This window comes from Marmota monax, unplaced genomic scaffold (genome assembly GCF_021218885.2).
Source record: "Marmota monax isolate L192 unplaced genomic scaffold, Marmota_monax_Labrador192_F-V1.1 WCK01_AAM20220418_F8-fsc01167, whole genome shotgun sequence".
NCBI lineage: Eukaryota > Metazoa > Chordata > Mammalia > Rodentia > Sciuridae > Marmota > Marmota monax.
In genome coordinates, this window is record NW_026692295.1 from 77,253 (window position 1) to 91,082 (window position 13,830).

General features: G+C 35.6%; 1 protein-coding gene across 1 annotated transcript; it reads left to right on the plus strand.

Annotated features, from left to right (window-relative positions):
- Positions 1–6,548: 6,548 nt before the first annotated feature.
- LOC124090526 (small kinetochore-associated protein-like) lies at positions 6,549–13,826 on the plus strand (the record flags this gene model as incomplete). Its single annotated transcript, XM_058578342.1, has 2 exons — positions 6,549–6,600; positions 13,045–13,826. Coding segments are annotated over exons 1-2 (834 nt in total), but the record flags the coding sequence as incomplete, so codon positions are not given.
- Positions 13,827–13,830: the final 4 nt, after the last annotated feature.

Genomic DNA, 13,830 nt, shown 5'->3' on the forward strand with positions numbered 1-13,830 from the left:
ATGACTCACAATATTTATAGTAGAAAATTTCAACTTTCCGAAAATTTCTGACCACCTTATTTACCCTTAAGTCTCACAGAATAACCTTACCACCTACTCATAAAGAAAATACAAGATAGCAGAGAAGACTCTTTCTTCCCACATTTACCTATAAACTTACATCCATCAGAACCTACCTTTTTAGGTACCCTTTTCCCTTTGAAGGAAAATCTCTCCTTTGGTTCTTTGGAATTGACTTCTCTGAACCTATATGTAATCCATGGTTTCTTCTCTTTCTCTCATGTATAAAGAATTAGGTCTTTCAATTCATTCTCACTCTATCTTGGATAGTTCCCACAAATATTATCAGATCACCTCCACTTTGAAAAGACAACACGTCTATGGTCCTAGACTCTATCCATTTTTCTTTTCTATATAAGCAAACTTAGCAATATCGATAGCTACATTCAGTTTTTTAATTTCAACACTCATTAGCCAACTTTATATAGGTTTTATTCCCCACCATGTGAATGACAAAGCTTCTAAATTAGGGCATAAATTGCTACAGTATACAGTGAATACACTTGGCCCCTCACAGCAACTCTCCATATAGGTGGTCTCTTTCTTCTCCTTGAAACATTTTCCTTTGCCTCTGTGACATTAACCTCCTTTGGAAGGTCCCTTTCTGCTACAGTCCGGCTGCAGCAAAATAACTGGGGGGTGACGAACGACTTGTGTACATTGATACAGCAGGAGTGGGAGCCGTTTATTGTAGGACAGGAGCGGTATTTATACATTCCACACAGCTTATCTAATTAACATAAACTAGATACAGCAGTCAACCGATAAGGAATCTCCACACTTAATGGCTCACTGGCATTACTTCATAAACCACTCCCTCTGGCAAAATGCCAGGCACCATCCAGACTTGTTTACAGACTCTAACATTTGCCAGGCGCCATTCTGACTTGTTTACAGACTCTAACATTTCCCCCTTTCTACCAACCTGTTTGCTGCCTTTTACAACTCATTATTATTTTTGTTGCTCCAAAGCTTTAAATTTATGTATTTATTTATTTTTATTTGGTGCCGAGGATTGAACCCAGGGCCTCACACTTGCTAGGCGAGCACTCTACCACTGAGCCACAATCCCAACCCCGAAAAGCTTTAAATTTAAATGTGGTGACAGCAGCAGTCTTTAAAGCTGTTATCTTTTTATATTCTGACCTCTTCAAAGGTCATAGATAACATTATAGAATGTGTTGTTTTTCAGGTGAGGTATACATTTTACCGTATTTTTAATAAAAATCTCATTATATAGGTATCTACTCACTTTTTAGTGAAGAAACTGTGGATTAAGTGAGTTAAAAAGCTACATTAGAGTTTTTAAGTCAAAATTGAAACTCAGGTTTCCTTAGAGCTAAGGTTTTATTCCACTGAAAACAGAAATCATATTTCCAAAAATCCAATTAAGCAGTCAGTGATATTTATTACTAATTTTTTGACTTTATTTAAAAAATATTAACAAACTTTTGATATCCTTTCTATGTGGCTAAAACAACAGAATTACTATATTAGCTTCCAAGATGAAATAAGGTAGGATAGGTAGATGAAATTGGTAGGATACATAGCTAAGGAAAAAATAAACTCCCAGAAGATAACATTTTGGATGTAAAGTTAAAAAATAAAATATAATGAACTATCACACACCCTTGCTACTATCTTTAGTGAACAGAAATCATCTACTCCAGAAAGAGAAACTTCTAATTATATTTAGTCTTAGTGATACTCTTAAGTTGTTGAAGCAGAAAAAGAAAAGTTATTAGTATTAAGCAAAGTTCCACCAATTTAGTTGCCATCAACTTAGGTAAAAGCTATGCTGAATCTATGAAATTAAGAAGATTATTAGATTTACATAATAAAAAGTCATAAAATTATAATTCAAAGTAACTTGAGGGTATTTATTGTTTTAACTTTTTCAATAGATACTCCCAGTAACTACATTCATTAGGCTTATTGCATGACAGACCATATTTAACTAAAACTAAAACTCTCAATATATATACACACACACACTCAGTACCCATGAATCAAAGTGCCCATGATATGAATCAGGGACCATGAGTGAAAAGAATTCAGTACAGAGATATTAATGTCTTAGAATTTGTAGATGATGGATATTTCATATGTAAAATACCAGGTATTTGTGGCACATTATTTGCTTTAGTTCCTTATTGCTTGCTGTAATTTGCATCCTACCTGTTTTTCTCCATGTCCATATTCAGGTCCTTGGGTAGGTAAAAAGCAGGATATATGGCCACAATTTTTGCTCTTTCTATAAGAGACATAGCTGTTCTTACAGTGGCATTTTGAGCATGTACAAACACCATCAATGACAATAAAGGAAAATAGATTATTTAATATTCCAGTTTATTAAATTATATCTCAATACAAAATCATCTTATATAATCAATGATAAATCTTTCAGAACAAATTCCAGTGTATGAATTCTCCCACAGTGCCATGTTTTTGAATAACGTATATACAGAATAAAGGCAGGTTAAACAAAAATCCCTAACATGGCTTTATTATTGGCCTATAAGTTGGTTTATATCTAATGGATGGTTTCTATAAAATGTGTTTAATTTTGTGCATTTCTCTTCCAAAGTCATCATTCATAATGCTTTTATTCATACTATAAATTTGAAAAAATAATGTGACCAAATGAAAAAGCAAAATTATTTTTATCATAGTAATGAAGTAATTGTGGGAAAGGTGGAGATCATAAAAGAAACGCAGGAGAGAGGAGGTACATAGCCACAGGCAGCCAATACAGACTACTAATGGTTTCCTTAGTTTATTCTCTTCAGGTGAATTCACACTCTGCCTAGGTATCCCTGCTAGGAAAACTGCAGGCAGCCTGCAAGGTCAGCTCAAAAGAGTTGCCACATGATCTGTAACTAGCAAACCTGAAGAGGTCGGGTTGCCTGAGTTCCTGGGAGACCACATCTTGCCACAGTGTGCACCAGATGCCAGACATGGGGACCTAGGGTTTAATGTTCGCCATGTTGCATTTCAGTATTCTTTGGTCTGATTGCTCCTTATTATTTTCCTATTCTGCCCTCTTTGAAGGAGAATGTTTACCCTGCACCACTGTATTTTAGAAGTATGTAACCTTTTCTATTTTTATTTTTATTAAGGACTCAAGGTTTTAGTTTGCCTTGAGACTCTTGAGGACTTTGTAATTGGACTTTTGAGCAATGCTAGAATGGTTAAAATTTGGGGGACTCTTGGAAATGGACTGAATGCATTTTGCATGATGAGATGGACAGAAGCCCTTGGGGGCCATGTGTGGAATACTATGATTTAGTTCTTATATGTCCCCAAATGCCCATGTGTTAAAGGCTGAGAGTCCAGCTTGGTAATATTAAGAGGTGGTGGAAACTTTAAGAGGTGAGGATAAATAGGGATTTTAGGTCACTGGGGGCATTATTTCAAATGTGTCAAAGCTGGTCTTTTAACCCTCTCTCTTTCCAGCCACCATGAAGTCAGCAGCTTATTCTACCATGTCTCCAACTTAATGTTCTGCCTCACCACAGACCAAAAGTAATGGGAGTTTCTGAACATGGAAAGAAATTTATGAAATCATGAGCTAAAATTAGCCTTTCCTGTTTTTAAGTTGATTATCTTAAGTATTTTATTACAGCAATGGAAAGCTAATACAATCTATAAATTATCAAAGAAAATGTTCTCACATATGTGATGCTAAAACTCACATTGGAGTAAAATGTCTTAACAATCATTCACAAAACTGGAATGTTTAAATAACTAATATTCTTTTAGCATCTATTCAACATAAAGATACACAGATAATCTGGAAAAAAATCAGAATTTCTTCAAAGAAAAAAATCTCCAAAGCATTTAGAAAAAAAGGGAGATAAAAGCATTTAAGTCAACTGGAAAAATTTAACAGAAGTTAACAATAAAGGTATAAAAGCTTGAGATTTCACACTTTATCAGGGCTCTCAGTTGCTGATAGTATTTTCAAAACAAACATAATACATACACACATGTGTATGTGTAGAAGTACACATACATATATGTAAATGTGTATATATGTATATGTATGTTTGTGTGTGTTTTGTTTTTGCAGCACTGGGGATTGAACCCAGGGCCATGCAGGTGCTCAGTGAGTGTTCTGTCACTAAGCTACATCCCAAGCACATTTTTTTTTCTTTTTATGGTGCTACAGACTATACCCAGGGCTCTGAACATAAAAGGCATATGCTCTACCACTGAACTACATCAAAAGGTCCATATGAACATTTTTAAAGACTACACTAATGGAACTTATTTCAGAAAGTGTTGCTTCTACTTGAAAATGTCTTCTGTTTTCTTACTTTTGAATAAAAAAAACTCTGATTTTGGTGGGCTCTCTAGCTTGCACAGAGGAAATATCTTTACCTCACAGAATGTTAAGAGACTACATTTAGGCTCAAATTATTATATTCTCATAATTACTGACATAATCTCTTTAAGACTAAGTAAAAAGGAAAAGTCTGTTAACCATAATGCCCAGATGAAGCTCCACCAATTCCAAATCTGTCACAATCTACCATTTTATCTCTTGTAAAAGGTAGGAACATTTCAACTACAATTTTGACAAGGTAGATTTTTTTCTTCCACATAAAAATAAAATTTATTATCTATAAAAGCTCAGAAACCCTCAACTTTATATTTTAAGCAAACTTCAATTAAAATAAAGTTACTTCTTATTTTGTTTACCTATTTATTCATTCAAATGTTTCTAAGCATATAGTCACTTTCAAGCCATAAGAAAGCTAAAAAAATGAGATAAAGTCCCCACCTTCATTGAGGTGAGAATCTAGTATGGTACAAAGAAACACGAAATATTTTTACTTGATAAATATTTACTGACCATGTATGTGTAAAATACTGCTAAAAGGAGAAATATGAAAATGTCTAGACAAGACATGGGACCTTCCATGAAAATCTGTATAAGAAAGGAAATAAAACTACACATGATTTAGACAGTGGAACCAAAGGAAGGATGGAATGAGGATAATGCAGAAATTCTAAACATTAAGCTAGTGGGTCTCCTTTATTCACTCATCCTAAGGTATTTATGCAGTACCCACAATTTACCAAGCCTTGGACTGAGTAACAGTTATACAATATTCCAAGACCCCAAGCTGTATGCATTTTTGGGAGGAAATAAAAAAACTAGGATATACAGCCTGGCCTGGCTGTAGAAGCAGGGTACATAACAGGGGCTAAAGTAGTTTTGGGAATATTTATCTTTGGTATCTTTGGTGTTAACTTGAAGAAGTATTTTTCTCTTCCTTTTCTACACTGAGACCCAGGAACTCCTTCATCAGATTCACTCCTGGTGCTCATTTAAACAGATTTGTAAACCCTCTTCTAAGACTATCTGAGTAAGAAGAGGATCAAGAAACTGAATTATTAATGACTACAGAGATCACTGAAGTATTATGTGAAATTATTTAATAAGTGCACTACATATTTATCCTCCCCAAAGTCAAAGAAGTTTAAAAGAAAAATAACACCACCACTATAAAGATGTTTTTAAAGGTATTTTATATAACAAGTAGAGCCTCAAATTCATTTACCAGATAAGCTAGGGTATTATAATATGATAAGATTTTTATTCTCCATAATGCAAATGCTAAATTCTTTTGCAATAAAGATACAGTGAACATAAGGGAAAGTAAAATACGACCCTAAATCATCATTAATTATTTCAGTCTGACTTGTCAACTTATCACTTTGCAAATTATTTTCTTCTATAGCCAAGAGAAATATTAGTTACAACTTAAAGTAGCAATTTCTTTTTATTAAATAATCCATCATGTCTTGTTCATTAAAGTAACCTATTTTTCTCTTTAAGATTTTTCTGCCTAGAGGCTTCAATAGAAGTCATTACAGGTTTTGGGTCTTTATAAACATACTTGATTTTATAGTTTGTTAATTTGGTTAATTAATTTAAATGGACTCATGAAAACTGTTCTGTTAGTTTTTGCAAAGCACAGGTTTTTAAAAACTAAAGTATAAAGAACTGCATTTGAAATGAAATTTGGATATTAAAAAAAACTATGACATTACTTTTAGGTAAAATTTCATATGTAATATTAAATAAAATGTAATTCAATATGAAAATCTGAAAATTTTGAAGAAGCAGAGCATGGCATGCTGTGGTAAGGAGAGAGAAAACTCCCTTAAAACTGAACATTTGGTACTTTCTAGACTATGTGGGTTTGCATCTGGAATACAATACTTTGTTGTTCTTTTTGTTGCTTAAAAACACTTAGCCACAATTCCAGATAATGCATAGTGAAGTCTAGCCTCATTAGTATATGGGAGTAAAGAACATAATGCTCAGTGTTATGCTTTAGGTATGAAGCATCCCCCAAAAGCTCATGTAAATGCAAGAAAGTTCAGAGGTGAAACAGATTATGAGAGGTGTACCTATCAGTTCATTAATCCACTGATATGGATTTAACTGAATGACAAGTTTAAGCAGGTACGGTATGGCGAAAGGAGAGAGGTCACTGGGGAGGTACCTTTTGGGTTTCTTCCCTGGTGAGTAGGGCTCGCTCTCTGTTTCCAGTTTGCCATATCCTGCGAACCATGATTTTGTACCTTGATGTATGCCTAGATTTATGGAGTTAGCAGGCTATGAATTGAACCTTTGAACTCATAAGCCAAAATAAAATTTCCTCCTCTAAATTGTTCTTATCAGGATTTTGGTCACAGTGAAGCAAAGCTTACTAAAACATCTGGTTACCCTAAAACAGAATTAATTAGATATAACTAAGGAAACTACAAAATTGTTTACATTTCTGTGTGTACAACCCACAAAGATGTGCCTTCACAATTCTAACTGCTGGGATATAATACCCCAGGACTTTATTCCATTCAAGTTCCATAGAGCAGGCATTTCCCAACTTGCAAAGCTTCCTGTGGACATTCAAAAAGAAAGGTTGCCACTGAGGGGTAATGAACTTGTAGCAACATGTCCTTTGGTGACTTTTAATCTGTACAATCAGGATATAGTTTATAGAGAACAGGTTTCCTTGAGTTTACGTACTCTGTGAAAGTGGGAAAAGAACCCAGAAAACTCCTCTTAAATGACTTTATTCAAAAACAATATATTTATCCCAAGAACAATCAGTCAAAAATTTGGGTCTACCTTTGGGAAAGAGAAACAGAAAAGGGGAGGAGTCTCAAACTTTACAAATTATGGCAGGATAAAAGCTAATGAAATTGAAGGAAATAGATATTTTTGTGGTTCCTTATTGATCCATTATTTTTGTTATTTGAATAATTTTATTGAACTTAAGAAAAGAACAAAGGCAGGACATATATACAATCAAATTACAATTTAGAATAACCCAAAGAAAGCTTCCTGATGGAAGTTTTGGCTAATTCAATAAATGTTCTAAGGTATGTGTCTAGTTTTTTTTAAAAAAAAAAGCTAACGAGAATTTTAGAGATTTATACTTTTAGGAGGAAAAATAATTGAAATGTGCTCCAAAATATTTCATACAATATCATGAAATGCAAAAGTCATCTATAGTTGAAGGTGCTGAGAGACTCTGCAGGCTGTGTGTGGACTGTGTTGCACATTATGCCTAGTGAACAGGATAATTACACATATCGGTATCCAAAATATAAAACTGTGTCTGGGAACTTAAGGTGGACATTTCCTCTGGTTGACTGCCCAGAGACATTGTGAATTTCTATTCAGCTCTGCCATGTCCCACACAGCATGAGAGTAGGGTGACCTGCTGTAGTAACACAGCCCCTCTGAAATGGGTATGATCTGACAAGATGCCAATCAACCTGCTGTTTGCAAGAGGTCAGAAAGCAAGACTCCACCCTTGAAACCTTATCTCTGCCTTTGATGTACACCTTTAAATAAACTATGGGAGCCATTTTCTTTTTGTCTAGCTGCAGCTCCTCTATGGACTGAACCTATCAGGACTCCATCTTTAAAACTATCCTTCTGACTCTATCTTGTTCTTCGTTAATTATTCCAGGCTTTAATTTCTCAGGAGGCTTATCCCTCGGAGCAGGCAAGAATTCCCTGGTAAGGTGCTGGGCACCCCACAATAGAAGGGACCTATGCCAACTGCCACTACCTGTGTTTCAAGCCAAATGACTACACTACTTACAATGTGATGACAGTGTATGATCAAGTGAAAGTATACATTTTCCTGCATTTTTCTACATTCTCTTCCATTTCCTACAATCTAACAAAGTTAGAATATTGAAAAAGAGATGAAAAAAAAACAATGATTTGTTATTGGTTTTTAAATGGATTAACAGAAACTTACAGTCAAAATGGGGGCTAGAAAACTGTTTTTTTAAAGGAGAAAGAATGTTAATACAGTATCTGTGATTGAGTATAAAACTTAAAAGCTTTAAGCTTTCTTGACACACAGTTAAAAAAGAAAACCTGCCCCTGAACAAAATGGCAAAATAGAGGAGGGTGTTTTCCTGGCTGCTCCCTAGCATGAAATCAAGACATCAGATAGGCAACTTTTCAGCAAGGTGGGTGGGGGGAAAAGGGGGGAGGGGTTACAGGGAGTTAATACTGGACTTTCAAAGCAGATCCGAGACTCAGGAAGTTGGATATAAGAAAATAAGGAGGAAATCCCCAGCAACACTGCTAGCAGCTCCACAGTAGTCCTCCTGTAAGCAAAGTGGAGGGATAAGGAACCCACATTCTTAGGAGGCCTGTGGCACATTTGGGTATGCAGAGATCAGAGATCAAAGACAACGCCATGCTGTATCCTATCCTTGTGCAGGACAGGAAGCATGGCTATATCGGCTGTCCACAGACAGAGAAAGGAGCCATTTTGTAGCTGCACCATGGGCCCATGGGTAGAGGGGAGCAGCTTTGGGGACTGACTTCTGACAAATTTAAGCTGGGTTAAAAGTACAGGCTTGGAGAACCCTCACCACATGACATAGAAAGTGCCTAAATTACCAGAAGGTCAGATGCAAAAAGGGGATTTCATGGGAGAGTGCAGGTCATTGAAACACCACTGACAACCCCAGCCCCAACTCCCTGCAGTCCTGCCTATTGCAGGACCAGCTGGGAGGGACAAGCTCAGCCTGGTGTGGGGAGGAGTGATTTGACTTTGGAGCCTGAATCCCAGTTTGTAGGTGACAAAAGGGATAAATGATTTGTACCTCCCTGCAAGAGTGGAACCCAGGGTTTCCCAGCATGGACAGGCAATTGCTGGGTCCTGGAGGAGAGCTGATTTAAAATCCTCAGACTCAGTGAAGAACACAGAGACTACCCATGCCTAAATCCCACCTCCAGGAACTTTGCCTACAAGATCTCCTCTCTCACTCCGGCAACTCCACTGCGAGGGGAGAGTAGACATCACACATCAGCCCATGCCACCTAACACTGCTGAGAAGGGAAGCCAAGAAATTCTCAACTCCAATTGAAACAATTCTTTATATTTCCATTGAGAACGTTTTGTTTCTTCTTCTTCATTTCTCTGATTAATGGTGAATGAATGACTAATGGACACTTATACATATTTGTCTCTTTTTATCATTTTTATAATTTTTGGAAGTCAGTTATCATCAATAGCTCAGTCTTTTGTGGGCTACGATATTTGATCACTATATTTCAGTTTTGTTTTACACTCTATTATTTATTTATTTATTTTATTTTATATACCAGAAATTGAACTAAGGGGCACTTAACCACTGAGCCACATCCCCAATCCTTTTCTGTATTTTATTTAGAAACAGGGATTCACTGAGTTGCTTAGCACCTGACTAAAGTGCTGAGGCAGACTTTGAACTCACAATCCTTCTGCCACAGCCTCACAAACCACTGGGATTACAGGCGTGCACCACTATACCTGGCTTAATTTTTTAATGTATATTTTCTCTCTTGCTCCCTCATAATCTTCACATCCTATATCTCTTCTGGTCTCTCTGTTTTTAAAATTCTCCCCATTTTTGAAATTGTGAAACCTTTTGCAAATGTACTTTTTTTCCTATGGGCAATAACTGATCACATCATTTCTGTTCATTGTGCCAATGAACATAGAAGAAGATGTAGCAGGAACTATTTGGTTTAAAGCTGTATATTATTTGAATGGGTTGCTGTTATTATTTGTCTGCCCCAAAACTATGAAATACTGGAAAGCTGCAGGGAAAGTATAGGTCCACAGGGTAGAAACTCTACAGCCTCAGATTCCTATCTTTAAGTAGGTAGGCACACAAACAACATGAAAAAGCAAGGGAACAAACTGCACTAACAAACCAACATGATCCAATAACAGAACCCATATACAACACAGTGGAAGAAATGCTCACAGTTAAACTGATCTGTGCAGCACAGAAAGACAGAAGAAAAGATGTCAGAGAGAAAATACAGGAAGTGAGAGATCACTTCAATAAAGTGATAGAGGAGATTCTGAAAAAAAGAAATCAAGCAGTCAAGCAGAAATTCTAGAAATAAAAGAATCAATAAAACAAATTAAAGATTCAATGGAAAATATCACCAGCAGACTAGAGCACTTGGAAAATAGAGTTTTAGACAATGAAGAGAAAATATATAACCTTGAAAATACTGCTGAATACAGACAAAAGATGTTAAGAGACCACAAACAGAAATTCTAAGAAACATGGGATAACACAAAAAGACCAAACTTAAGATATACTAGGATAGATGAAGGCTCAGAGATAAAACCAAAGGAATGCCAATATTTTCAATGAAATAAAATCAGAAAATTTTCCAAACCTCAGGAAACAAATGGAAAATAAAATATAGGAGACTGACAGGATCCCAAATATACAAAATTAAGACAGACTCACAACAAACCATATTATCATGAAAATTCCTATTATTACTGTGTGTATATAGTGAATGCATGACCAATGTGATTCTGAAACCTGTATACTCACAAAAATGAGACATTATATTCCATCTGATTCAAATATATGATATGTCAAGGTCATTGTACTGTCATGTGTAACTAATTAAAACAAATAAAAATAAATTTAAAAAAATTAAAAATTATAGATTTTTATTGGTGCAATAACACATTAGAATAGAACTTCTTCTAACCTTATAAAATAGTCATTTTGAATCAGCAAGAAATATTAAAGAATATAATTAAAATATCAAAAAAAAAAAAAAGAAAATGCCTTACATAATTAGGATAAACCTTTAAAGGCTATCTGAGAAAAATAACAGGTCAAATTTAAGGAAAAATCATTCTGGATCACAATGCAGGCTCTCAAAGATAGGAAGTTTTGTAATAATAAAGGCCAAACTCTGAAAGAAAATGGATGCCACCAAAAACACAATACCCGGCAAAATTAGCTTCAGAATTGACAATGAAATAAAAACATATCATGATAAACCCAAGTTAAAAGAATTCACAACTAGAATATATGCTCTACAAAACATACTAAACAAAATATTTCATCAACGAGAAATAAAAGATAAAAGTGAAAACCAGCAAATGAAGGGACTACACTAGAAGAATAGTCATAGGGGAAACAAATTCAAATTATAAACCAGAAATAAATCAAAATGACAGGAAATAAAAATCACTTCTCAATAATAAAACTGAATGTAAATGGCCTAAACTTATCAATCAAAAGACAAGAGTGTTGGTCTGGGGTGGTGGCTTAGTGTTAAGAGTGCTTGCCTGGCATGTGTGAGGTTGCCAACCAGAATATTTCACTGTAACAGTGGGAACTCAGTTACTCAGTTACTCATTCTCAGTACCACATATAAATAAATAATAAATAATAAAGTTCCATCAACAACTAAAAAATAAGATACAGACTGGCAGATTGGATTAGTAAACAAGATCCAACAATATGCTGTCTTGAAGAGACCTCGTAAGCAGGACATCCACAGATTTAAGGTAAAAGGATGAGAAAAAAACTTACCATTCATTGGATAAAGCAACTGTGGTACATATACACAATGGAATATTACTCAGCATGAAAATATAAAATCATGGCATTTGCAAGTAAATGGATGAGTTGAAGAAGATCATGCTAAATGAAGTAAGTCAATCCCAAACAAAACAAAGGTTGAATTTGTCTCTGATAAGTGGATATTGATCCATAATGGGGGTAGGGGAGGGAGCATGCAAGTAACGGAGGAACTCGAAATAAGGATGGGAGGAGAAGGAATGGGGCCTAGGTATTTGTGTGAAGACACAAATGGGGTGACTCTACTTAGTGTACAACCAGAGAAATGAAAAATGGTGCTCCATATGTGTACTATGAAATGAATTCTGTTGTCATGTAGAACAAATTAGAACAAATTAATTAATTAATTAATTAAAATCTTAGCATTCACATGGATCTTGTAAATAAGCAGGGGTTTCTATCCTCATATCAGATAAAGTGGACTTCAAGTCAAAGTTAATCAGAAGAGACAAAGTAGTACACGTCAGACCACTTAAGGGAATTATACATCTACAAGACATAACAATCATAAATATCTATGCTCCAAACAATGGAACATCTAAATACATCAAACAAACCCTTCTCAATTTCAGGAATCAAATAGACAACAAAATAATACTGGGTGACTTTAACACAACTCTCTCATCACTAGATATGTCTACCATACAAAAACAAAACAAAGAAGCTACAGAACTGAAAAACACAATTAATAATTTAAACTTATGAAACATATATAGAATAATTCATCCGTCAATGACTTACTATAGTTTCTTCTCAGTAGCACATGAATCATTTTCTAAACAGAGCATATCTTAGGCCACAAAGCAACTCTTAGCAAATAAAAAGAAACAGACATAATAAATATATTTTATCAGATCATAATGGAATAAAATTAGAAATGAATTATAAAATAAAAAATAGAAGCTGCACTAACACCTGGAGACTAAATACCATGTTAATGAATGACCAATGGATAGCATAAAAATTCAAGGTTGAAAGTTAAAAAATGCTTAGAGGTAAATGAGAATAGGAATACAATATATTATACTCTCTGACAAGTTGGTTCTATAAAAAAAATAAATTTCAATTTTTTTTTTTTTTTTGAAACCGAGGCGGCAGACCCGATCGGCTGCTTGGCCGTTGCTGCTGAGCCTCTTCTGAACAACAGCGACAAGGACTACTGCGAGCGGGAGCGGCAAGAGTCTGAGGCGCAGCGGTGTCGCCTCCTTAGGATGACCAGTGTGGTTAAGACAGTGTGCAGCGTGCAGCCCCCCTCTGTGCTGAGCGGCGGCCTGTCGGCAGATACACAAACTCAAGCTACTACCAAGAGTCTGTTACCTATTAAGTCCAAAGAAGTCGATGTTTCCAGACATCTTTATTCAGGAGGTTCAGATAATGATATTACAAAAATCACCAAACCAAAGCGAGAGAATGGGCAGATGAAGGCTGCAGAGACTGCCATCAAGAGGAACATGAAGAAGAGCTACAAACCATTGAGTAAGCAAAAATCAGAGGAAGAGCTCAAGGATAAAAATCAGCTATTAGAGGCTGTCAACAAGCAGCTGCACCAGAAGTTGACTGAGACTCAGGGAGAGCTGAAGGACCTGACTCAGAAGGTGGAGCTGCTGGAGAAGTTTCAGGACAATTGTTTAGCGATTTTAGAGAGCAAGGGCCTCAACCCAGGCAGTGAGACCCCGGCATCACAGCCGGAACCTACTCTGGATCACACAGACTCTATGTTGCTGTTAGAAACTTTGCAAGATGAATTGAAACTTTTTAATGAAACTGCCAAGAAGCAGATGGAGGAGTTACAGGCCTTAAAGGTAAAGTTGAAGATGAAAGAAG